The sequence below is a fragment of the Amblyomma americanum genome, chromosome 1, assembly GCF_052857255.1.
Source record: "Amblyomma americanum isolate KBUSLIRL-KWMA chromosome 1, ASM5285725v1, whole genome shotgun sequence".
Lineage (NCBI taxonomy): Eukaryota > Metazoa > Arthropoda > Arachnida > Ixodida > Ixodidae > Amblyomma > Amblyomma americanum.
This window is the reverse complement of record NC_135497.1, coordinates 49,151,957-49,177,135: the sequence shown is the minus strand read 5'-3', so window position 1 is coordinate 49,177,135 and position 25,179 is coordinate 49,151,957. Positions and strand designations below refer to the sequence as shown.

Genomic DNA, 25,179 nt, shown 5'->3' with positions numbered 1-25,179 from the left:
CAGGCGCCTGCTTGCAAATGGTGCCTCTCTGCCAAGGGTCAATGCGCGCCGCTCGGTTGACTTGCACCTTGTGCACGGTCTTTTTACTTCGCTAGCTCGGCAGACACAAACGGTAAGTGCAGTTCCATTCATAAGGTCTGTGGCGCGCTCCTTTTCTTTCGCGAGGAGGGAACGGTGCATTGGAAAGGTGCTCAGTGAGAGTTGCACGACTCAGGATGCCGTTTCGCAGGTTGCTCGTTCACCACGAGAGGCCACAAGAGAATAGGTTCGAGAGCCCAATTATCCCAGCCCGCAGGAAGCACGGTCGCTCAGCTCGCCGAGAGTAGTTCTCATCTAAGAACAAAAGGCCTGATCCAAGTATTATGTAAAGCACGCGCAATACAGCAGCATAGCACTAAGGTGGGTTAATTTCTGTATATTTTGTTCCATGCCTATGTATGCATAGTAAGCTGATTCTTGGATGCACGCTGGCTTCGGCAGTGTGGTCACTAGGGTGCACGGCCAAGATTTAAAGTTGTCTCTTTGAGGCATAACCCTCTTGATTGCGCTATGCGAAATGCATCGAAATGTAGCGAAATGTAGTAGCAGGTCTGAGCATAGCTAGAAAAAGGTGGGGGGGTGGATATGGCAGACATGTATGACAATAAACCTGTATGTATATTGTGTGGCATCTGTCGCCGTCCATTCTGTGATGTGCGACGTTATAGGAAGTTTACGCTTAGTCAGGCATGTTATTGTCTTTTCGTCAACTTCCTTGACAACTATTTTGTTTTGAAAATAAAAACTCAACTTCGGCTTCGCGTGTGCCTTCTTCACGCGACACCACTGCTCTATGGTGAAGCCACCCTACCAAGTTATAAAGCCATCATGTTGCAGCGTCAAGAAAATGGTTCTGAAATTTTGAAAGAGGTCAGAAGTGCCCGTTTTTGTAGCGTCCGCATGTGGGATATGGGTGCGCCGGACCGGGGACCACCACTGTCCACACCGGTTCGTAAACATAGGCCCTGAAGTTTAATTTCATAACAAAAATGAGTATGGCTGCAAAAACAAAAATCTGCGTGGATTTGGAAGGATTGCAAGCACACCTTTGCAGAAGAACTGAGGATTGGGCGAGTTGGTGGTTATCCATCGCATTAAAAACCAGCGTTAAAACACACACAAGAGGACGAGACGAGAGACACGGAAGGCGCTGAACTTACAACTGAATTTTATTCGACAGTAAGAAGTCAATTTATACAATACACACACACATGTAAGATTGTCCCGTCAAACGCAGATGTACTGTAATCACCCAAATGCGATAAACCCCCCCCCCCCCCTAAAAAAAAAATTAAACAAATTTCCAAGGCACATGCGCTATCATCAACCCTGCTACCCACAATGAAGACACCAAAAAAAACATTAAACAAATTTCTAAGGCAGGTGCGCTATCATCAATCCCGCTACCCACAATGAAGGCACTTCATTGTGGGTAGCGGGGTATATATGTAGCCTTCAGCATCTGTCATAATGTGTTTCGGTATATATATGACAAAGCGTGCCTGGAGTCCTGTTCATTCTGTCAGGAATTGTTAGGATGCTCAAATACCCGAGATGCAGTGCGTGCAGTGAAATAGTCTCTGCTTTAATGCCTGTAATGACTTGACCCGAGTTTATTTGGTTCTGTATGAGTCCGACAATTTCTTGCATTTATTCTTTGCTGTGAACTTCTTTGTTCAGAGTCTAACCATGCGGAATACCCTTCAAACCGGTCTTGGTTGCTTCGGTTGTGTCTTTGCATTGTTGTTTTATCATTTCTCAGGGCAAAGTTCTCAACAGGCTTCTTGAGTGACGCACTGCGCTCCACTGCTCCACACCCAAGGCATCTTACATTCTTAATGACTTCATCATTAAATGCTGTAATGCTTCTGTGTCGCCAATGAACAGAATGGTTGCTAGCCATAGCAGGTGAGTTGTGATCATTTAGAGCAAGTTCTTTTCTCCTAGACTGCTCATTAACTAGGTCAGGTGCACTGTGGTCATTTTCTTCAGTAAAGGAAAGACTCCTCATATCTCCTGCTTTTCCAGTGCAGTAGCTTTTTTATGACTTTTGATAGAGCTTCATTGCTATGTATTGAAGCTTCATACTGATCCCAGGAGCTATAGTCATGAGCATAGTTCCATCAAACCTGCTGATTTCTGGTCTAAAAAGTTTGCCTATTGGCCTCGCTTCTCTCTGATGCATCCTGAGAGCTTCAATAGCGAACTGATGCACGTGGATTTTAGTTGGTAGCATGTTGCAGTTCCGCATTCCTTCGCATCACATTAATCTATAACAGATGGAGGCGCAGCTTCCAGCTGCTTTTGGAGCTTGGCTCCTAGCTCCCAGTCATCAGGCGCTCTTTGTTTTCATATTCCGCATTGGGTGGGGATGCCTCTATCAAAAGAATGGTCAGATTAACATGCAGCTCAACTACGGATTTGGATAGGGAGGATGGCGGGTTGCCAAGATTTCAATTACTGTTGCAATGCCAGCTGAGTGCCGTGCACGACAAAGCTTTTCAAGTTGAAGAGAAAAGTGCACAGGTAATGCTGGTACGAAATACCGTCAGTGCTCGGTGTTTCTGTCGCTCCAGTGCAGAAACTGGTTGTCTTCTTCTTCAAGGACGTCGGGTCCTGGCTGCAGGCAGTGTAAAGTTCTACACTTTCAGTGTTCTCGGTAGCAGCTTCTGTAGTGGTCTTCAGCTCTCCATTCATGCCTGCAGAGTTCTGGGTTTTTGGTACCATCCTTCTGGGAAGTGACCATAGTTCAAGACCCACAAGGGACACCAAGGCAGAGCTATTGACTGGAACCTTAAATGGCTACTGAAGAGAGATGATAGGGTACGTTAGAAGTGCTAGCTGCAACGAGAGCTTCACCTCTTCTGTGATGTTCAGTTCATCGGTACCAATTTCCAACTAAGCTCTCTGCAGTGAGTGCCTTTGCAACTGGGGCCATGTGTCGTACTATTTTCTGCCTTGTCGGCGCTGTGCCCACCTCTCTTCCTCTCTCGGTGCTTCTCTGTTCTCTCCAACAATTGTTTCTTTTGTCAATTAAATTAGTCTGCACAGATCCTTCGATTTGTCAGCAAAGTTTTCACCTCTTGGCTTGACCAAGCTTACCTGCCAGCTGGTACATCTGGTCATATTTGGCATAACCATGGATCCAGATTGTTCAGGGCTATGAACCAACCCCATTACAAGTCTTGGGGGAATGTATGGTGTGTGGATAAAAATGTCCACTATTTGTTTGAGCTAGCATGATGGGTGCATTTCGAGCATATTTGATTATTGTGGTTGGCTCAGAATTGTGCCTTTACTGTGCAGGACGTGGATGAAAAATTTGCTCGGGATTCTCTCCAAATTCGGCTAGCTGGCACTGAACCAGAGCTGGTGCAAGCAGTGCTTGCACTTGGCAAGGTGAGTGCACTGTGTCAGCTGTTACATGCATTGCATTTATATTTATTTATTTATTTATTTATACACAGTACCTACAGCGCCCTCATTGGGGCATTATTGTAGGGGGGAAACATCATAAATAAGAACAAACATCTAGTACATAATAAATTAGGCAAATGATGCGGTCTACACAGAAAATACAATAAACCCATGCACACGGAAGCAAAAACAAAGAAACAAACAAAATAAAAACCATAGTAGAAAGGCCAACATACCCTAAACACACACATACACACACAAAAAAAAGATACATTTTAAAATACAGCACTGCTTAAAACATAATACACTCGGACAAGAATTATTGCACTTATATTGACAGGTGGCTTTGCAAATCGGTCAGAAACGATGTAGGAGGAGCGGTAGCGACCCGCGAAGGGAGACAGTTCCAATCATGCACTGTTCGTGGGAAAAAACTATATTTGAATACGTTTATACGGCAATTGTACTCGCGCACCTTAAGTGGGTGGTCAGTGCGGGCGGAAATGTAGCTGGGTTCACTAATGTATTTCTCTTTTGGAATTCCAGTTTTATTATTAAGCACATTATAAAAGAAAGAGAGTCTCAAATATTTGCGCCTGTTTTCAAGTAATGGCCATCCCAACTTCTCGCGCAAACCAGAAGAACTTTTTTGGAAATTGTAATCGGCGGACACAAACCTAGCAGCCCGTTTCTGGACGCGCTCCAGCTCCTCAATATTCAGTTTTGTATGCGGGTCCCAAACCGCGGAAGCATACTCAAGTATCGGACGTACAGTAGACATGTATAATGTCTCCTTCAGCGTAAGGGGAGCGTCCTTAAAGTTACGTCTGAGAAAGTTTAATGTGCGACTGGCTTTAGCAGATATGTAATTTACGTGTGTATTCCATGATAGGTCAGTAGAAAAAAAGACTCCCAAGTACTTATAAGTTGAAACTGCGGATAATTCAGTGCTACCAAGGAAATAGTCTGTTTGGAGGAATTGTTTCTTTTTTGTAAACCGGACCAGATTACATTTGGAGATGTTTAGCGCCATATTCCAGTTGTTGCACCAAGAGAATACAGAGTTGAGGTCATGCTGTAGTGAAATTGCATCTGCTTCAGAAGAAATATTGCGGTAGATACAACAGTCATCAGCATAAAGTCTGATTATACTTGAAATGTTACTAGTGAGGTCATTTATAAAAATGAGAAATAGAAGAGGGCCCAAAACCGACCCCTGCGGAACACCTGAAGTTACACCCACACTTTCCGAGCTGACACCGTCGATAACCATGCACTGTCTCCTTTCCGCAAGATACGCCTCAATCCAGGATAAGAGTGAGGTAGGAATATTTAATTTTGAAAGCTTCTGTAACAATAGGTTGTGAGCAACTAAATCGAACGCTTTTCGAAAATCTAAAAATATACAATCTACCTGACCGGCGGAGTTTAAGGAAACAGAAATGTCATGTGTGAATTCCACGAGCTGCGTTTCACATGAGAAGCCGGACCTAAATCTATGTTGTGTCGAACAGAAAAAACTTGTTTTGTAGATGGCTAATTAACTGAGTATAAATAACATGTTCCAGTGTTTTGCACGACACGCTCGTCAGCGATATGGGCCTATAGTTACATGTTTTAGTTTTATCACCACTCTTATGAATCGGAACGACATTGGCACTTCTCCAGTCAAGGGGCAAAGAAGAATTCTCTAACGATTTCTGAAATAATGCAACGAGATACGGGGCAACTGAAGCTGCACAATTTTTCAAAACGTAATTGGAAATGTTGTCAGGCCCTGGTGCTGATGTAACTTTAATTTTCTGTAATAAAAGCATGATCCCCCGTTCAGAAATTTCAACGTCATTCATTCTAGTCAGGGTGCTGGAAAATTGAAAGTCAGTATGTGTATTAATGGGATCGGAAAACACCGATTGGAAATAAAGATTGAAACTTCTCGCTTTACCTTTTGAATCCCTTCCAAAATCAGTTGCGTCTAGTATATCAGGCGCAGAGACCCTGCTGTTTCTCTTATTTTTAACATATTTCCAGACTGCCTTTGGGTTTGTATTTAGTTGTTGGCCTAGTGTGCTGAAGTATGCCCTTTTCGCTTTACGGATTTCTTTCGATAAGTTCTTAGTTTTGCTTTTTCATCTCGGAGTACAAAGTTAGTGCGGGCGTATCACAATATCTGCGAAAGAGCCGTTTCCGCCGGTTGATCATTGCCCGCAGCTGTCTATTCATCCAATGCATATCGTCACGACGCTTGGCTGAAATCAAGCGGGATGGGATGAAAGTCTGCGTCAGTGACAAAATTTTAGTTTTAAACAAGTTCCAGAAGGAATCAATATTCAGGGATGGCTGATGTGAAAGAAACTCAGGAAAAAATGCGTCGAGTTCCTGTGATAGCGAAGCATAATCCCCTTTTTCATAAAAAGACACTTTGCGTGGTTGGGTGTGGTGGGTCTTCACAGCATTACAGGATACTTTTGCTAAAACTACATCATGGTCACTTATGCCTGGCAGCGTTATGACAGACGAGACTAGGCTAGGGTCATTGCAGAAAAACAAGTCTAGCACATTAGCACTGGTAAGGCCGAGTCTGGTAGGGGTTTGAACAAACTGAAATAATGAGTGAGCACCAATTACTTCACGGAAAGCGGTATACAAGAGGGATGCAGTGCGAATTATTGGTTTAAAACGACCATTCTACGCTGGGCATATTAAAATCACCGGCAAGGATAATATGTGTTGCGTCTAAGGCTAATAATGTGTTGCTAAGTTCAAAAAAAGGCTGTGCGCAGGTTGAACCAGGCGTCCTATAAAAAGAGCCAATTGCCAAAGAAGTACCATCGCCCAGCCGTACCCTGCACCAGACAGCTTCAGAGGAATCGTTGTCTAAGTTAACAGACACGCTTCTCAAACTGCTATGAACGAGGATGAACACACCACCACCGCGTACATTGCGATCCTTCCTATACGTGGTATAGGATGGAGGAAATATTTCACCATCACTTATGTTGCTGTCCAGCCATGACTCGGTTCCAATTACCACATGTGCGCTCGTCATTTGTAAGAGTGAGAGGAATTGGTCAGTTTTGTTTTTTAGACTGCGGCAATTAACAACAATACAGACAAGTTCATTTTTAATAGCAGTTTGTGGGCTAGCTAAAAGCCTCGGTGATGGCTATTGGTTTACACAAGTGATATCGTCTGTTTCAATGTTGTACATATAGGCTTTGTTGTCCAGGTTTAGCTTATTAAACCGCAGTTTCAACTTTCCGCCGCGTGCCTTAGCAAACTGCATGAGCTTTTTTCTTTGTTGCCGTACTTTGGCCGAATAGTCCTCGCTTATCGCCCAGTCAGTATCTTTTAGTTTGGCAGCATTTGAAAGAACACGATTCTTTTCTTTAAAGGACAAAAATTTAACGATCAGGGGTCTGTGCTTGTCGGGCGCATATCTTCCTAGTCTGTGCGCTCTTTCAATGGCAGCGGCGTCAACGGAAAGTTTTAACTTTTCAGCGCAAAAAGAGATAATTTTAGTCTCAGACTGTTCCCACGATTCGGTTTCTTTGTCATGGATGCCGTAGAATATTAAGTTGTTTCTTCGTGATTGGTTCTCCAGGTCATCATGCGATGACTCGAGGGCCGTGCACGCGACAGCAAGTTTCTGGGAACTTTGAGATTAAATAGTTGTCTCTGATTTCACTTTGAATTGTTGTCACTGTATGCCTACTCACCTTTGCTTTGCTGTGGCTGCATAAAAGCATTACAGAAAACATGCTAACAGCAGTTTATTATGAATGACATACGCACTGGGAGTAGTGTGAGGGATAAGTGTGACAGCAGTTGGCAAAGCAGTAAAAAAAGAAATGTTTCTGTAATTCAAGTCCGATTTTCTTTTATTTGTTTGTGCCTTTTCCCCTACTTAATACTGTGTTGTAGCCCCTCGGTTCAGGTTCTTTGATTTTGGCTGCATGGTGGTAGAACTAGCCAGGAAAGAGAATTACAACCCATCTGTAAATTTTCATCCTTTGGGTAATGTTTCAGTCATGACTACACGCCAGTTGACCTGTGGGATCCTTTTGCAGTTTCTTTCAATCTGCAGTGGTTCTTTGTTTCAGGATCTGTGCAAGTTTCTGGAGCAAGGAGTTGTCCTTGGCACCTTGAGGCGACTCCTGTTTGAGCCCACAGAGCAGAGCAAGAAATGGTGTGTGCAGAATGTCCCCTCTCTGCTCCTAGCATGCGTGTATTCTTATAATTGTCCTGCATTTGATCGACGCATGGCCTTTGCTGGTTTGCATATTTTTTCTTTTTCTCTGGTTTCTTTCACATTTTTTTTCTTTTCCATGATTCCATGAGGAGTTGTCAGAATGGCATCATACACTTTCATTCGATTGTGGTTGGTTGTGATTGAGCCTTAGCGTAAGGCATAACTTAAGTCAGCCTAAGAAGTTTTTTAACAGGCTTTGTCTTGTGGTGTGTTTGATGCCTGAGGTCTGCACGTAGGTGGAGTTTCAAATATGATACATTCACCCCACTTCTTCATGAATAGGGGAGAAGGAGATTGAAAGAAAGCAAGGAGAAAGTTAATCAAAGTGGCTCACATAACTGACGAGTCAGAGCCCATTTTTTGAAGTAGCCATTCTTTTTTTCAACTGCCATCGTGCTTGTTGTAGGTTTGACCTGTGCACTGGTGTTTGTGTGTGATGACCTGTGCTCGTCACTGGACGAGGGGCAACTTCTCACAATGGTGCGTCCATTCTTGATGCCGACAGACGCCTCGGAGGTGTCTCTTGCTCGACTGGCGTACGCAAGCACGGCCTTGCAGCGGTTGCCAGAGCTCAGCAACGTCACTGCTGACAGTGAGTGCAAGTGCTTTACTTTGCCACGGTTACGAACCTGCGAGGTCTTGATTATCACCTGCAGTAGTTGTTGATGTGTGTAATGAAGGGCTCCAAGGACTGGGGTAAAACTTTTGAGGTTTCTTGGATCTTGGCAGTGCTTCCATGTTCCCATGACGAGGACACTGTGTGATGCCTTGCTGCATTTGCCGAGCTTTTATGCTTCTGCTTGTGCATTTTGTTGAGTGCAACATGTTTGGCTCATGTTTGGCACCTAGCACAGTCTACTAATGTGCCAAACTGTACGACTTTGAACATAGTACTTAACAGGAGGCAACAGAAGGAAGGAAATGCCCTCTGTTTTGCAGTGCAAGCTCATGAACATTGTTCCTTCATTCAGAGAAGGATCTGTTCCAAGGAAGCTGCACCTGCCATTTCATTTCTGACTCTTGTTGCAGAAAAGATAACGGCCGCTTTGGAGACTGAGGATGTGGACACCATCGCGGAGTTGCTTCTTGCTGATCTTGGGGAGGCTGCTGGAAAGATTGACCAACCTCTTACTGTGGTGAGCTAACAATTTTTTTTTCCCAAGTACAGTAAAAGCTCATTGCTTTGGCCTCCATTAATTCGGAAATCCGGATGATTCAAACTGACGGCTCTGTCCCAGCGAGTGTCGGATGCTCGCTAATTCAGACGCAATGGATCTCACACCGGTTAAATCAAATGGACTTCCGAATGGAGGCTGTGTCCAGGTATGAATGGTGCGGCAGGAGATCGTCGAAATAGCTTTACTCAAACCTGAATTTCATGCTGCATAGTCGCTTGTTTACCTCTGACTGCGTGCAATGGCAGGCAGGACGATGAACGGGTGGCCTCATATCAGAGAACAATTTGACAGCATAAGTTCTCTTTGATTTGGCTGCACTAGTTTCATGGAGTTCTGCAATGTTGGTGCCAGCATGCAGCATCAGCTCCAAGTGCAGCTTGCCACTGGCTGCTTCCAGAACGAGTGATAGAGTGCAGGCCTGGTTGTCTGGTAGCCTCGGTGTTGCCTTCAAATTACAGCCAGCTGCATGCTGGCAACATCAATGGCCACCGTAATCTCATACCACATGATGAATTTTCAAGCGGCAAAACATAGTGCAGTGTTGCATGTAACCAGGCCCAGGAAATCTTCGTTTTAAAAAAGTTGTTGCATGTACAGTCGAGCCCACATACAACGGACCCAATTAAGACGAACTTTTGGTTGTAACGAATGAGACCTGCGCAACCGTCAAAATATACATTATTTCAATGGCACAAAATCACACGTATAACAAACGTCATTAAGCCCTGCTGATCGGTTACAGCGAACGGACGGCGCTGTGATGCGAGATAACCTGCCTCCAACCCCTTTGTGCGCCCGGCATGCGGTATGCTTTCCCAAGCCTCATCACGAGCGAACTGCCCGCCCTGTTTCGTGCCGCACTTGAGCGAGCTACCCTTTCGTTGCCGACGCGACTTCCAAGATCGCCCTCCCGCCCCTCCTCGCAACTCCACTCCTTTATCCTCACCCTCTTCCAAATCCACGCGTGGCCTCTGCGAACAACGCCGCCGCCGCCAGTATCGATCGCGGAGGCCGCGCACTGTGAAGCAGGCTTTCCGTGGGAGCCAAGAGGTGGCTGCACTGACACTCACGGACGCCCCTTATTGGTCTCTCCGATGGCGCTGTGCGTGTGTATCCTTGGCTTAATTGGCTTGATTGCCACCTGTGCATGCTGCACGCCCACCCCGTCACGCGCTTTTGTCACTCTTGTTGCGGTGCGGACGTTTCGTTGGCTTAGTTCAAATCTTGGGCCCAGGTTGTAATTCGGGATGGCGGACGGGAACACCGAGCCCACTTCCATTGTGTTCAGCTGTAGAGATTATGAAAGCGGCCTGTGCGGTGGTGACGGCCACTGGCTAGCAAAACTGCTTCCGCAAGGGCGGCTTCGTCGACACAGTGTCTGATGCCGAGCCTGATTCTTCGGAAGATGACCAGCCCAGCGGCAATTTGTGGCGGCGTGTCACCAACTCCGACATGGGGGTCATGACATTGGTTGGAATGATTTTATTTCTGTTGATGACGCCGACACCACGGAACAGTGCACGAACGAGGGCATAGTTTCTGAAGTGCGGAACGAGAGTGACGCAGAGGAATCAGATGAGGATGAAGCTTCGGAGCCAGCACCCATAAGCGTGCCTGTAGCAATGAGCTACATAGATAGCCTAAGACAACTCGACTATGCCAAGGGCCTCGGCGATAGCACGCTTCTGCTTAAAATAATCTGGAAACCTCAATCATCGGATCTGCGCTGCAAAAAGAGACGATCATCGCGGACTTTTTCGGAAAGAAAAATTTTTTTTTCGTTTGACAAGCAGCTGTCTTTAAAGCTCTGGTCCACTTACTACGAACTTCGGGATATAACGAGCGGACGCCATGTGATGCTCATGTTTGTTATAAGCGGACTCGACTGCATAGCACAGATGATTTACAAGATGCGCTGAAATGCTACCCATGGGACTTGACTTGACCACTTAGGTTTACAGTTCTGATGCCACTAACAGCTACTTGCCTCCTGCTTTCTAGACAGAACTATCAATAATTCACTAATGACATAAGCCATCCTTTGTTGTCATTAAAGTTGCCACAGTGGCTCAGTGGTTGTGGTGCTCAGCTGCTGACCCAAAAGGTGTGGGTTCGATCCCAGCTGCCGCTGTTGAATTTCGATGGAGGCAGAATGCTTGAGGGCTGTGTACCGTGGGATGCCAGTGCACATTAAAGAACCGCAGATGGTCAAAATTATCTGAAGCCCTCTATTACGGTGTCCTTTATTGTCTGAGTCACTTTGGGAAGTGATCGAAAACAAGCGTAGTGCTTTACAGCTGCTGCCTTTGCTTTGATGCACGAGTTTTTGTTTGTTACTGTTAAGTTTTGTGTATGACGTGTGCTGCACCATTTTTATTTGAAACCTTGCAGAAAGCCCATGTGGATTCTAAGGCAACAAGACGATGCCATCTGCGCTACTTTGGACCTTCTTGCCAACATATTTGGTACAGTTGTGGAGCACTCGGTCAGCAAGGGCAGCAGCCAATCAATTTCGGCAGCTGATGCAGAAGTTGTTCAAGGTGCATTCCTAGCCTTCTTCCTTGCACGTGTGCATGCATGCTTGCATGCTTGTGTGTATGTGTCCTCATTTTACATAGAAACACACTCATGAGATGAAATGCAAGTGTTCAATTACTTAGGGTTTCAGAGGCTGCTTTAGCCAGTTTTGGGAACTGTGCGTACATAAATCTTAATACAGGGTCATGTGCGGCACATCGCACAAATGAAAGAATGGAGGCGTTGCAGAATAAAAAAAAGCGCACAATGTGCAGTTAGTGAGCTGTGTGTCATCCCATAGGAAACATGTTATTCTGGTCATCTAAACCGATGTTAACGAGTTTGATTTAAACAAATTCTTTAAGTTTTGTAGTTCAAATAGGATTCAGAATTCGCCTTCATGATTGCTGGGGCGACGTGCAGGTGAGCATGAAGGCATTCCGAAAAGTCAAGCAGCAAGTTGTGGCGCATGTGAAATTTCAGTCACAATTTACTGCAATGTCTCACAGAGGTAGAGAGAAGTCAGAAAAGTCAAATGCATTCCAATCTTAAAGTCTGAAGAATTGGTTAACAGTTGTATTGCAGAATAAGCTTTCAAGTTAGTTTCGTTTTGCGAATGCTTCTTTGAAGCAGAACCCGCATTTCAGAACTCGTTCATTTGTGGGAAAATTTGTTGCATTATATTGTACAGTATCCTTAGAGGGTGTTGGAAGTATTGTATATATGTGGGTAAGGACCACATTTTTTTCCACCATTTTGGCAGATTTCGGCCTTTACCTGAAAGCAGAATTTTACTGTTTCGTCATCTGACTATAGTCTGGGGTCTTATAAGAAGTTTGTTTTAGCAGATGTGCCACTATAAAAGGCATATGTGAGAATGCTAAGTGTATCCAAATATATGTTATATGAAAGATTGAATAAAGTGGCCATGCAATGAGAGGACAATTGCAAATGGAACATTTATTGTGGTTCCCCAGGGCTGCCGGGTACCCACCGGAGATAAAATGAGTACAAGTTTTCTGCTGGTCTGGTGCTCAGCTTCTTTAGGGTGAAATGCTTGGGAAATGGGTCTTTGACCCCACTGTGAGTAAAAGAAAAATAAAACCTTGTTCCATGGCACTCGGCCACAGCTGCCCTTGCGCCATAAAAATTCATTCATGTGTGAAGAAGGAGGGCATCCTGTATTTACTGAGGGAAAGAAGAGGTAGCCGCACTGCCATCGCTCAGACCGACTGCCTGCTGACCTGAATAGACCAGAGACTCGGTCACCGCCGTGGTTTCGCCGCCGCCTCAGCATTAACCTAAGCCCCCGTTACATTCGGTGGAGGTTCGGTTTAGCATCCTCGTACCACCCTGGACCTGTGCAACCTCACGCTACCGACCCCCGCTATGCCCGCTATGCCTGAAGCCGCCCACCACCAAGCCGTGCAGGTTGGCTCACTAGGCCTCTGTTCCGGCTCCCTCCGGCAGCGGGACCCGGCACTCTTCAGCGGTACTGACAATCGTCACGCTGAAGACTGGCTCACATCATACGAGCGGTTGAGCACATATAACAATTGGGACGATACCACCAAGTTGAACAATGTCTTCTTTTATTTGACTGGCGTTGCCAACCTGTGGTTTCGAAACCACGAAGCAGACCTCTCCACGTGGACTGCTTTTAAGGCGAACCTCACCGAAGTGTTCGGAGGTCCTGCTGTGCGCAAGCTACGCGCCGAACACCGCTTGCGCGAGCGCTCTCGGCAGTCGGGTGAGACGTTCACCAGCTACATTGAAGACGTGGTCAACCTATGCTCGCGTGTCAACCCCCAGATGTCCGAGGCGGACAAGATCAAGCATATTCTGAAAATCATCGAGGATGATGACTTTCAGATGCTGCTGTCGCGAGATCTCCGCACCGTTGCCGAAGTCGTCAGTCTCTGCCAGAGCTACGACGAGCTGCGCAAGCAGAGGCTCATCACTCGCCAGCACGCAGCAGCGGTTGTCGAGTCGCTTGCCGGCCTGTCGGCTGCACCTGACCGCTCGCAACTGTTGGCGCACATCAAAGATTTTGTGTGTGAGGAAGTTGCAGGTCAGCTGTTGCTTCTGCCATCCCCCTCCGTGCAATCTCCATTCCTGGCGCCCGACCTTCCCACTGCCATCAGCGAACAAGTGCCTGAGGCCCTTCCACCGGCCCCTCCGCCTGCACCAGCACAGCTGCCCGCACCTGTCGCTGCACCCCTGACCTACGCTGCCGCCGTCGCACGGCCGCCTAACTACCGCCCAACCTACGCTCCACCTCAAGCGTCTGTGCCTCAAGTTCCTCACGCTCCGACGCCTTTTTTGCGACCGCTTCGGCAATTTGGCAATCTCTGGCGTACTATTGACAATCGGCCTATTTGTTACTCTTGCGGACTGCCTGGTCATGTGGCCCGGCTTTGCCGTCGTCGTGCGCTGATCTCCCCAGTTGCCGGTTACTGGCCTCCTCCCAGTGACTACTCACCGCCAGCCGAGACGCCACAGAGTCGCCCACTTTCCCGTGATCGCACCACCTTCTCCACCCGGCGGTCACCTTCTCCTCGTCGCCGCTCCCTTTCTCCCATGTGTCGGCACCCGAATCTTTCGCAAGAGGAAAACTAGACGCCGCAGTTCTTGAGGCGAGAACTGCGCCACCAGCGAAATGTCCAAGGCCTCAGTTATGTCCCGCAAATCTGATCGCCGTTTCCGTAGAGGGCGTTTCTGTTCTGGCGCTTGTGGACACCGGCTGCCATGGCCGCCTCCTTTTGCCGCTCGTTGCGAAAAGTGACGACCCCACTTTCTGGATTCTCGCTGCGCACCGCAAGCGCGCAGGCTATTGCGCCGTTAGCGGCGTGTACGGCTCGCGTCGTCATTCAGGAAATTCTCTACGTGATTGAATTCGTCATTTTACCAACCTGCTCTCTTGAGATCATCTTGGGTTGAGACTTCCTGTCCCGCCATAACGCAGTCATTGATTGTGCTCGTGCTGAACTTGAGTTCTTTGCGCTCAGCGGTTACACGCCGCTCGATGCCCCTTCTGCTACTCCTGCCAAAGCCGTCGTTGCTGAAGACACTGAACTGCCTGCCTGTTCTTCTGTTCTTGTGCCCCTCACTTCTGACCTTGTTCGCGACGGCAACATACTTTTTACACCATCGCCCCTCTTTCTGTGCCGCAAGTACCGCTCCATACCTTATGCCGACCTCACTCTGTCAGCTCGCCTTAGCGCGTTGTTCGTGACCAATCCGTTTACATATGCTTCCGCTGTGCGTCGCGGTGAGTGCCTGGGTACCATGCAAATCATTGACTTCATTCTCTACCGCGATGAAAATGACGATTCCCCATCCCTTGACGTTAGTGCCGTCAGCCCGCCGGTTCCTGCACCCGACACTTCGTCTCCAGACGTTTTCCTTCCCTCCATCGACGCCTCTCTTCCTGCACCTCAACGAACTCAACTTCTCGCTCTGCTTCATCAATTTCGTTCCTCCTTCGATTCACACCAACCCGCTTTGACCCGCATGTCGACTGTCGCCCACCATATTGACACCGGTGACCACGCCCCACTGCGTCAGTGCCCATATCGTGTCTCAGCCACTGAGCGCCAAGTTATTAAAGACCAAGTTGACACCATGCTTCAGAGTGGCGTGATCCAGGCCTCACACAGTCCCTGGGCTTCTCCCGTGGTCCTCGTGAAAAAGAAAGATGGCTCTATTCGTTTTTGCGTTGATTACAGCCGCCTGAATAAGGTCACATGAAACTCTTTCGCGCATTGATGATGCTCTGGACTGCCTTCAAGGAGCGGAACTCTTCTCTTCTCTCGACTTATGCTCTGGGTACTGGCAGGTCCCCATGGCAGCTGACGACCGCCCTAAAACCGCATTCGTCACCCCTGATGGCCTGTATGAAATTACCGTCATGCCTTTTGGCCACTGTAATGCTCCGGCTACTTTTGAGCGCATGATGGACAGCATTCTGCGTGGCCTGAAATGGAAGTCGTGCCTGTGTTATCTCAATGACATCACGATATTTTCGCCCGACTTTGCCACTCATCTATCCCGGCTGAAGCACGTCTTAACATTCCTTACGGACGCTGGCCTTCAACTGAACTTAAGAAAGTGTTGATTTGCTGCTCCTGAGCTGACAATTTTAGGCCACGTTGTGTCAAAAGAGGGCGGCCGCCCCGACACCGCCAAACTTCGTGCTGTGACTGCGTTTCCAAAACCTACTTGCATTAAGGAACTGCGCAGCTTCCTAGGCCTCTGTTCCTATTTTAAACGTTTTATTCGCAACTTTGCGGCTATTGCTGCCCCTTTAACTGAGCTTCTCAGCAGCAATGTGGATTGTTCGAGTTGGTTGCCTGCCTGCGACGATGCCTACAACACCTTGCGCAGTCTCCTCACGGCACCACCTATCTTGCGTCACTTCGACCTGCAAGCCCCAAGTGAAGTACACACGGATGCCAGTGGCATTGGCCTCGGGGCTGTGCTCGCCCAACGCAAGTCTGGATTTGAGGAATATGTGGTTGCTTATGCCAGCCGCACCCTCACGAAATCTGAATCCATCTACTCCGTGACGGAAAAAGAGAGCTTGGCCATTGTCTGGGCCCTTGGAAAGTTTTGACCTTATCTCTATGGCCTTACGCTGTAAGCAACTGCCTCATCACTCTGCTGGACAGTTGCAGCCACTGCAGTGTCCTCCTCGCCCCTTCGACTGTGTTGGCATCTATATATACGGCCCTCTGCCATACACCGCTGCGGGCAACCGCTGGGTCATTGTTGCCATTGACCACCTGACCCGTATGCAGTAACCGCCGCGCTCCCAGCTGCTACAGCTTGTGAAGTGGCGTGCTTCATTTTGCAGCGCTTTATACTTCGCCACGGTGCTCCTCATGAACTCTTCAGTGACAGAGGATGCGTATTCTTGTCTGATATCGTTAAACCTCTACTCGCCGAGTGCAATATCATTCATCGGACTTGTACAGCCTACCATCCGCAAACAAACGGTCTAACTGAACGATTTAATCGCACTCTGAGTGATATGCTAGCGATGTACGTTGCTGCCAAGCACACGAACTGGGACCTCGTTCTACTCTATATTACGTGCGCCTACAACACTGCTACTCAGTCCACTACCGGTTTCTCCCCATTTTTTCTGCTCTACGGCCGACATCCATCCGCTCGCGTCGACACAGTTCTTCCATACCGCCCTGCCTCATCTGAGTGTACAACTATTTCTGAAGCTGCCCAGCACGCCGAAGACTGCCGCCAGATTGCACGGTCGCTCACGGCAGACACTCAGGGGCGCCAGAAACACCGCCATGACGACGGTCAGCTTGATCCGGATTTTCCACCTGGTTCACTTGTCTGGCTGTGGATTCCTTCCACTGATCCCGGCCTATCAAAGAAACTTCTTTCGCAATACCATGGCCCCTACCGCGTCCTGGAGCGCACATCCTCCATGAACTACCTTATTGAGCCCCTCACACCATCTTCCGATCTTCGCCGACGTGGTCGCGAGACTGTGCATGTCCAACGACTGAAGCCATACTATGACCCGGTTGTGTTGTCGCCACCCTGAGTCACCAGGATGGCACCTTTTCTCCCCGGGGCCATTGTGAAGAAGAAGAAGGGCATCATCCTATATTTACTGAGGAAAAGAAGAAGATTCTTGGCCTATCCCCCAGTGTGGGTATGTGCCATCTTTTGATAGGCTAACAACAACAACAACAAGAGGTAACCGCACTTCCATCGCTCAGACCGAGCGCCTGCTGACCTGAACAGATGAGAGACTCGGTCGCCGCCGCCTCAGCATTAACCTTAGCCCCCGTTTCACATGCAACATTTATTGTGGGATCAAGTGAGCAGATGAGTGGGGGCATGAAATAAGCTCTGATAATTGTACTTGAAAACGGCACCAGTCTAATTTTATTTTTGCGGCATCTCTTCCTCTCTCTTCCGCAGCGACTGATATTTTGTCCTTTTTTGTTTTTGCTTTCCCCCTAGCTCTGAGCAAAAAAAAGCACAACTGCATGATTAGGCATGCACATGTGTCTGACATCTCAATCCTTCCCTAGTTGTACAGCTAATTCTATGAGCAGCTGCACCACATGCCTTTCCGTCTGGCTCAGGCAATGCCCCGGTGATGCCGATAGTATTTGGCCGCCTCAGCACCTTGATAATGTGTGTTGCAGCTCCGTATCAGTTGAAAAATTCACCTCTCAACTGTTTCAGCCCTGAATCAATGAGCAGCTCCACTTCGTACCTACACTCCTTTTAGTCAGCAGGGAGGCAGCTTGCGGCATGTGGCTTGTGCGATGCCAAGCTCTGGCCGTATCAGATCCCTGCGCCATGCTCAGGCAGGAGTGAAGGTACTGCACAGAAGCTACCTTTTAGAGTTGCGCTTTTTGGCGTGGAAACATTTTTTTTTTCGCTTCTAGGAGGTTTTGCGCGGACATTCTGTGAGTACTGTTGTGCAGAATCGCTGTGGTTCACAGTTGCTGTGAAACTATTTTTTATTTATCTGAAGGACATGCACAACAGTTCGTGTTATGTGGATTTCTCTTGCATTGGATCCTATGGGAAACCAACCAAATGATCACACATTGTTCACCTCATCTGAGAATTCATCTCAACTGAGTTTGTTTCAAGAGGAATTAACTGTAGTTCATTGAACCGAGAATTTTGCTGTTTCAGTGTTGGCAATGCTCCTTGTAATATGATGCAATTAGGTCATTCTGATGCCTTTGCCTTTCTCCCCTATCTTTTTTTTTTTTTGCAAAGGGGGTAGGGCATTTTGTGCTGTAAGCACAACTGGGTTCACCACTCATGGTGTGTAGGTTCTGCATACAATTGCAGTGCCCCTATTTTTTGCACTTAGAAAGTTTTCTCCAAGAAAGGAAAAAGGAAAAGCACAATCCTTCGACACAGGTTTGCACTGACAGGTTTACACCAACAGACTTCTGATAAGGGAAGTGGAGTACTTATGATGTATTCCATTTTCCTCTGTAATGCCCTACGTCCCTGAGGGTAAATAAATAAACAGAAAAAGAATACATATGTAAATGTTTACTTTAAATGAATAATTGAACAAAGAAACAGGTATGTTGCTTAAAGGCCATGCTGGCATTCGTGATTGTTCTGAGTTGAAAACAGATATACTATATCTCTAAAAGCTGAACTGAGTCATTTAGTTTGTCATTAATATTTGACTTCCGTTTGATTGAACTGGGAACATATTTGCACTCCTCTGCCATTTCTGGCTAAGCCCGTTGTTCTGTTTCAATTTCCTGCTTTCCCCAGATGCACTCTCCGAGCCTTAAACACCAGGTGCACTTCCTGGGTGGCCTGTGGCTGTTGCACCTGGATGCCAGCTGTTGTGCCGTCGCCAGCAGCAGTCACCAGGGGGCATCACCCTCCCAAAGGAAAAGCTTCAGTCTCTGGCTTTCGCTGTTTCGGCCCAGCTGCTGCAGACAGCTGAGGACATCAAGTGGATCTTGGTCGAACAGAATCTTGGTGGGTATGGTGGCCTGTACAGCAAAGAAAAATAAAGGAAGCATGTTTGAATTGTGAAAAGGGACGGGAATCATGGGAGTGCTTAAGGGATACACTCGGTGGTTGGATGAGCTTCTTGTAATCTAGGTGGTTTTTGACTGAAAAAAAGAATGTTGTGCACAGTAAAATGTTTACAGAGAAATGAAAAAGTGGTGGCTGGTTGCAGTGCACACCTTTTAACTCCCGTGATGCGCAGTGCCAAACACCGAAAGTCATTGATCGGTATTTTTGCAAGAAGTTACATAGTGAGGGTGTCAGAAGCAGTGCATTGTATGGTGCACAAGAAGTCTGGCAGAAATATTCTGCAAAAAAGGAAGACATTGGTAGTCAACTCTGCTGAAATAAAATATAATCAAGAATTGTGGATAGGTATGGAGAACACAGAATGCAGAGGCTTACTCTCTGCGTGTGTAGGTCACTATTGCTTCTTCTTCATTTATTTACTCTTTTTTTCGATTTTTGAAGCTAAAAATGTTTGATGCCATCCTGCGTTCCCACACCATGTGACCTTATCTAGCACAGAATGGCAGCCGAATATAGTAGACTACGAGCACCACTAGCGAGAGTTACAACTCTGTTTTTTTGTCCGCATGTGCAGTGCCATCGTGCTGTCACTACTGTCGCCAGTACAAGGGATCCGAGAGGTGGCTGTCAGCCTGGCACAGGCGGCATTGAACTCGTCTCACAAGGGGTGCAGCAGGCCCCATCTTCTTTTCAAGGAGATCGACCAGCATGCTGCAGAAGTGGCCGCTGACACGGAGTACGTGCTTGCTAACCCGAATGCTGGTGTTTCAGGTTCAGTGATGACAACAAGGGGAGGTCAGGGGTGGTGCTCGCCACCCCAAGCAAGTAATTGGTTGCTTGCTCCATTACCCGACAAGAATTTGGTAGAATTTTTTACATTAAATTGCAGCTAGTAAAGGGACATTGCCTTCACAATGTGTTCTTTTCATTTTATTTTTATGAGGAGCAATGCTACGTAAGCATCATGCCTACCCCAAGTTGAGTTAAATTGATGAAGTTGGGGAAATGTTTTTATTGGAACGGACGGTTTAACCAGCACATTTTCGTGAAGTAGCATTTGTTGTTTTTTTTTCCTAATTTGGCACTTGCCTTTGATGTGAATTTTTTTTTCTGGTCTGTGGACGATTGCTCCTATGTAGAGTGACAAATTTCTTAGAATGATGATCCACAAATATATACCTTATAATCTCATGTAAGGGCTGCACCCATGTATGGACCACACCTTCAGTGTTGAACTATATAATTGAGAAAAAAATGTGGCTATACTTTTTTTTTCGTTCGTGTATGAGCCGCATCTACAAAATTCACTCCCAAATTTAAATAAAAAGTGCGGCTCTTACACAAGTTTCTTATACAGTAGCTTGTTACAATGCTTGTCTTTAGGGTCCCTGCAGGTGCATTGTGCTGAAGTATGATCAAACTGAAATTCAAAGAAGGTGCCAGAATGAAAAGAAACTGAAAAGGTAAAAAGTACCGTGGGCATTCGTGTAAGGACTGCTCTTTATCTTTGCGATTTTGACGGTGTGCAGCCATCACATGGGGTGGCACATTTTTTTATGACGTATTAGCACTTCCGTGGTGAATCTTTTAAGTACATAATGCAATAATTAAAGGTATGGATGGTACAGTGCACAGTAGCATGCTATTGTGTTGTGCTTAACTGGTAGCATGGTTATGCCTTTTATGATAAACGCGACTAGTTTCAAAGCATCTTTGCTGCGACTTCTATGCGAAGCATGCCCAACCGCTAGCGTCTGAGCCAGGCGGGCAGCATTTCATTGCAGGGAAGTACGGCACTAGCATGGGAGCACCCTGTTCCGACTTTTGTGCAGCTGGAGATAATACCAATAACGTTCTGCCTTTTTTGGTGTAACACCCTGCTCACAAGTAGAAAGTGGGGCAGTCTGACGAAACAATACGTCATCAGCATGATCGCACTGGTTGTACAGAGTGTCGTAGGCAGGTTTCACCATCTGTTGGCTCCGGGTGGAATGCACCATGTGTTTAAATGACACATGCGTGAAGTGAAATTCTTTTGGCTGACTTTATTTCTTTCTAAATTATTGGCTGCCAAGCCGTGGTTGCGGCCCTTGCACTAACACAGCCCTTAAACAAGTATATATGTCAAACGAGCAAGGCGTTGATTAGTGCCGGGACAGCACAGTGTTCCGCAGTCCCCGACTGGGGCTGCTTGAAAAATTGGCCATCATTTATGAACAGTAGCTGTTGATGAAGTGTCTGAAAAGCCTTGCTCTGTGTCGTGCCTGCATGCAGGGAGCTGCTGGAGCTGATCGTCACGTCGAGTCGTGGCCTGAAGAAGCAGAACACACTCCTGGTGCTTTTGAACCACCCTCAGGTTCCTGTGGCGATGCAGAATGGCGTACTCCAACTGGTGACGCACGTTGACTCCAAGGTGTGCGGACTGTTGATGATGACGATGGGGGGCTCTGGTTTCGTTGGCAGAAGGCCACTGCGACAAAGGTGCACAGTGGCTGTCATGTTTTTGGTCTGCACAACGTGGGAGTCAAAGACCGTTTTTTTTTCTTTCCTAAGATTTCACCCCAGAGAAAGCTGAGCACCAGACCAAGGAGAAACTTGTATCTGCTAGAAAACTGATGGTTAGTGGCACTGGGTACCGAACACTCCACCTCCTCTGTGCTAAGCAGATGGTCAAGGCCATCACTGCAGTGTTAGTTTTTTTTACCTATTTTGCTTCTAGGGCTTTTGGTTGTGCCACGTGTGTTAAGGTTGATGTAATGTCTTTTGTGTAGCAAAGTGTTTCAGAATGGAAAGTAAGAGAGCTTTGCTTTGACAGCTTTCTTTTGAGATTGGTTGAGTTGCTCATTGCATTACTTCCTTGTCTCAAAAGTAGTTTCATTGGTTGCGTTGAGATAATGGTTCAGATAGTAGTTTACAAGACATAGGTGTGAGTTGCCTTCCATTCATATCGCCAGTAAAAGCAAATGGCATGCCCCCTTTTGCAGTTTAACTGTACAAATCAATTGTATGCAGCAAGGTGCAGTAAATGCCACTTGGAAGTGTCGCAGTGTTTGAACTTTTAGAATGTGCAGGCAAAGTCGTATCGGTATCAGATTTTTTTGTCAATTTTTATCTGGGTGCCTGAGCTGCCTGTTTTGCGTATTTCTGGCCTGGTGAGAGTAGGTAATGTCCTGAAGCTCCACCCGAGCACTGAGAAGCACTGCAGTGTAGAACTCCGGATAAATTTTGACTACCTGCAGATTCCTTAGCTGGTGCTGACATTACACAGTATACTTCAGCTGAAGTGAGGCACTCGGGTATCTGTGCTTGTGGTGAATAGATACCTTCACATTTAAGGGTATAATTTAGCATTTTTATTTTATTTCTCAGCTTTAGGTTGTTGCAAAACACTGGGAAGCTGCTTTGTATTGACATTTTTTTCTGCTACAAAGCTCGCTGTAAAAGCTTTCGCCATTCGCACCACCACTGACAGTGGCATTGGTTGCAGCTTACAAGACGTGGGTGCAGCTTGCCTTTGGTTCATTTTGGTGGTCAGAACAAATGACTTGCCTCCTTGTGTTGGTTAATTTAGTTAATTAAAGCTGTATAGACAGCTAATTTTTGGATGTGTGTTTTCTTCTTTCTAATGATGCGCAAGGCATTAGTATACGTGGAGTACCACATGGCATTCACCTACAACTGCTGAATAATTTAAAATCTCATTTCTCTCTCATGCTGTTTTAGTTTCACTTTCAGTGGCCGAACGATTGCAACTTGCAGTTTCAGTTCACACAAGGCATCACAGGAAATGCGAAGTATTCACTGCTTCATCATTTTAATTCGCTACGTTAAAGTTGGTCTACCTCAAGAGCTGGAATGACAACGCTTGAAGCAGCAGCAGTTTTCTTACATTTTTTTATGCCTTACGCATGCGAAACTGACATCACAGAGCTGCCGAAACTCAAATCAAAAGAGCATGGGAGGAAAATTATATTATAAATTATTTAGCTGCGGAACGGAAATACCACGTGGTGAGCCATCTATAGTAATGTCCTACACATCACTGCGAAGAAGACAACATGCCACCAAAATGCGTTGTCTATACTCTTTTTAATAGACGTGACAGCTGCGAGATGCTTTAAATGCCGCAGCATTTGGCTACAAGGTGGGATGAACAGAGATATTTTTAATTTTGAAATGTATTGAAGCTTCAAATACTTAGAAATGTGCTGCGTGAATTGAGTTTAATGGCAAATGCAGTTCAGGAACTATTCAGAAAGCAGCATTGTCTACCTTTACTTGGCAGTTTATTAACCTGGTGAAAAAAGAGTTTAATGTTCAGTATAAGAAAATCATTAGTGGATACTTTGGTCTGTTTTGAGCATGCTTGAAGTGGGTGTAGCATATGTATGGTACTGACACAGTGAGATTGTCATTGAGCAACTCTGTGTGTTTGTGTACATCTGTATTGTTTGTTGTCAAGATGGCTACTCCCGCTAAATGGACTTTTTTTTGACGTGATGTAACTTCTGAAGAGGGGACTTATTGACGGGGGAGAAGGGACTAGCGCACAAAGCAGTTAAGGCAATGTAGGCAGGAACCACCGACGAATGCCAGCAGCCTAAGCTTGAGTCTCGTGCGGAGGCGACCAGCGATGGTGATGAAATGTGGCTTGGCTGCATGGTCTTCATCATCTTCCTTGCATTCCCATAACATTGGAGAGTGGACTTCAACATGCTATGCTTATGGAGCATATGAACAAACATATTTTTTTCTTTATGAGCGCTTACTGCCTGAAGACACAAAAAGGAGAGTGATTATATAAATGGGAACAGGCTTGCTGATCTAACAAGTAAGGTTTACAATTATTTGTTACTAGTGCCCAGGTATGCTATTTTGTGCACTTATTGCATGGGCCCAGACTAGCAACTGGCTAAGGGTCCAGATGCTTTTGTTGCCCACTTTTGTAAATGTGTATGTTCCAAAGTAAATAAAATTGAATTGAAGTGCGCAAGGTACTGATCACGGGCTCCCTGTGTTCAAGTAGAGTATGGCACTGCTACATCACAAGTGACAGTGGCCCTGCTTTGGGGTAGGGTGCATCACATTCTTCTTGCCAGAAGCACCTGCCTCCTTTCACTGTTTGCTTCATAGGTGCATGACTGACTGCCACCCTGCCACCCTCAGTGGGCGAGGGAGCAGCTACGCGATGCGGCTCTTCAATTTCGTCCGTTTCTTTGCCAAGGTTACTTCATGTCTCCAGCTTGGCGCCTTGTATACTTTGGAAGCACGGGAATGCAACGACTCGCCAACAAGTTTTGTCAGCTTTCACAGTGAAGACTTTGATCACCACTGGCAACCCTGCTGGACCGCTTCCTCGTGGATCAAGGCATCCGGATCGACTATGTCATCAACACTCGTCGTCGATAAGAACTGCTGGCGTGTCCCGGAACTGTTCAGTGGTGCGGCTACGTGATGCGGCTCTTCAATTTTGTCCGTTTCTTTGCCCAGGTCAGTCTTGACTCTTGTCTTTACGCAAGTAAATCGGACAATGCCTGCTTGTTGCTGCTCCCACGCCCGGGAATACTTTTGTCTTTGTTATGTGAGTGCGTTGTTGTTAAAGAGCTGCTTCTGCTGTCCGGTGATGTGGAAGAAAACCTAGGACCACTATGCAATACCGGTTCCCACGATGCAGGAGATGACGACGATGCACAGCAGAGGCAGCTAAGTGATATGTGTGGGTTGCTACAGGATATGAATATTCGAACCGCCAAAATAGAGAAAGACCAAGTCTACTTAAGGGGGGACACACCTCTTAGAACTTTTTTCCTTATTTATGGGTGGATCTGATTGAAACTTGCACCATTTGTATATTTTTGCATGCTAATTTCAAATATCTGATTAGTTTTGTTTTAGATGAAATAGTTTTCAAAATTTCACCTAACTCATGTTGCTCATTTGGAGGTGGGCTAATTACTAAACACTCTGTGGCATGATGAGAATAGACCTGCCAGAGTGATCTAGAAGGATCATAGAGTGTAACAAGACAAGGATTATTGTGCTAGAAGAATTTCAACCAAAGTTACTCCTAGTCAAACTTTCGTGACAAAAAGCCCAAGTTGGCACCCAAGATTGATAATTTTGTAAATGTTGCCTTGTAATAACTGAACATATTTTAGTCTTAATGCATTGATGTAGTATCAGTGATGAGGAATTGTAGTTCATGGT

General features: G+C 46.4%; 1 protein-coding gene across 1 annotated transcript; it reads left to right on the top strand.

Annotated features, from left to right (window-relative positions):
• Positions 1–5: 5 nt before the first annotated feature.
• On the top strand, positions 6–21,386 carry LOC144112772 (uncharacterized). The gene is made up of 10 exons (XM_077645588.1): positions 6–112; positions 230–399; positions 3,346–3,438; positions 7,560–7,645; positions 8,214–8,300; positions 8,738–8,844; positions 11,278–11,453; positions 18,724–18,909; positions 19,547–19,708; positions 21,247–21,386. Exons 7-9 carry the CDS (start codon positions 11,285–11,287, stop codon positions 19,621–19,623), a joined length of 432 nt encoding a protein of 143 aa, XP_077501714.1. The 5' UTR covers positions 6–112; positions 230–399; positions 3,346–3,438; positions 7,560–7,645; positions 8,214–8,300; positions 8,738–8,844; positions 11,278–11,284; the 3' UTR covers positions 19,624–19,708; positions 21,247–21,386.
• The last annotated feature ends 3,793 nt before the right edge of the window (positions 21,387–25,179 follow it).

Coding starts and splice junctions, on each gene's coding strand:
- LOC144112772 (XM_077645588.1), top strand. CDS start 11,285: ATGTGGATTCTAAGGCAACAAGACGATGCCATCTGCGCTACTTTGGAC. Junction 11,454..18,723: donor CCTAGCCTTCTTCCTTGCAC/GTGTGCATGCAT, acceptor CTTAAACACCAG/GTGCACTTCCTGGGTGGCCT. Junction 18,910..19,546: donor CTTGGTCGAACAGAATCTTG/GTGGGTATGGTG, acceptor CCGCATGTGCAG/TGCCATCGTGCTGTCACTAC.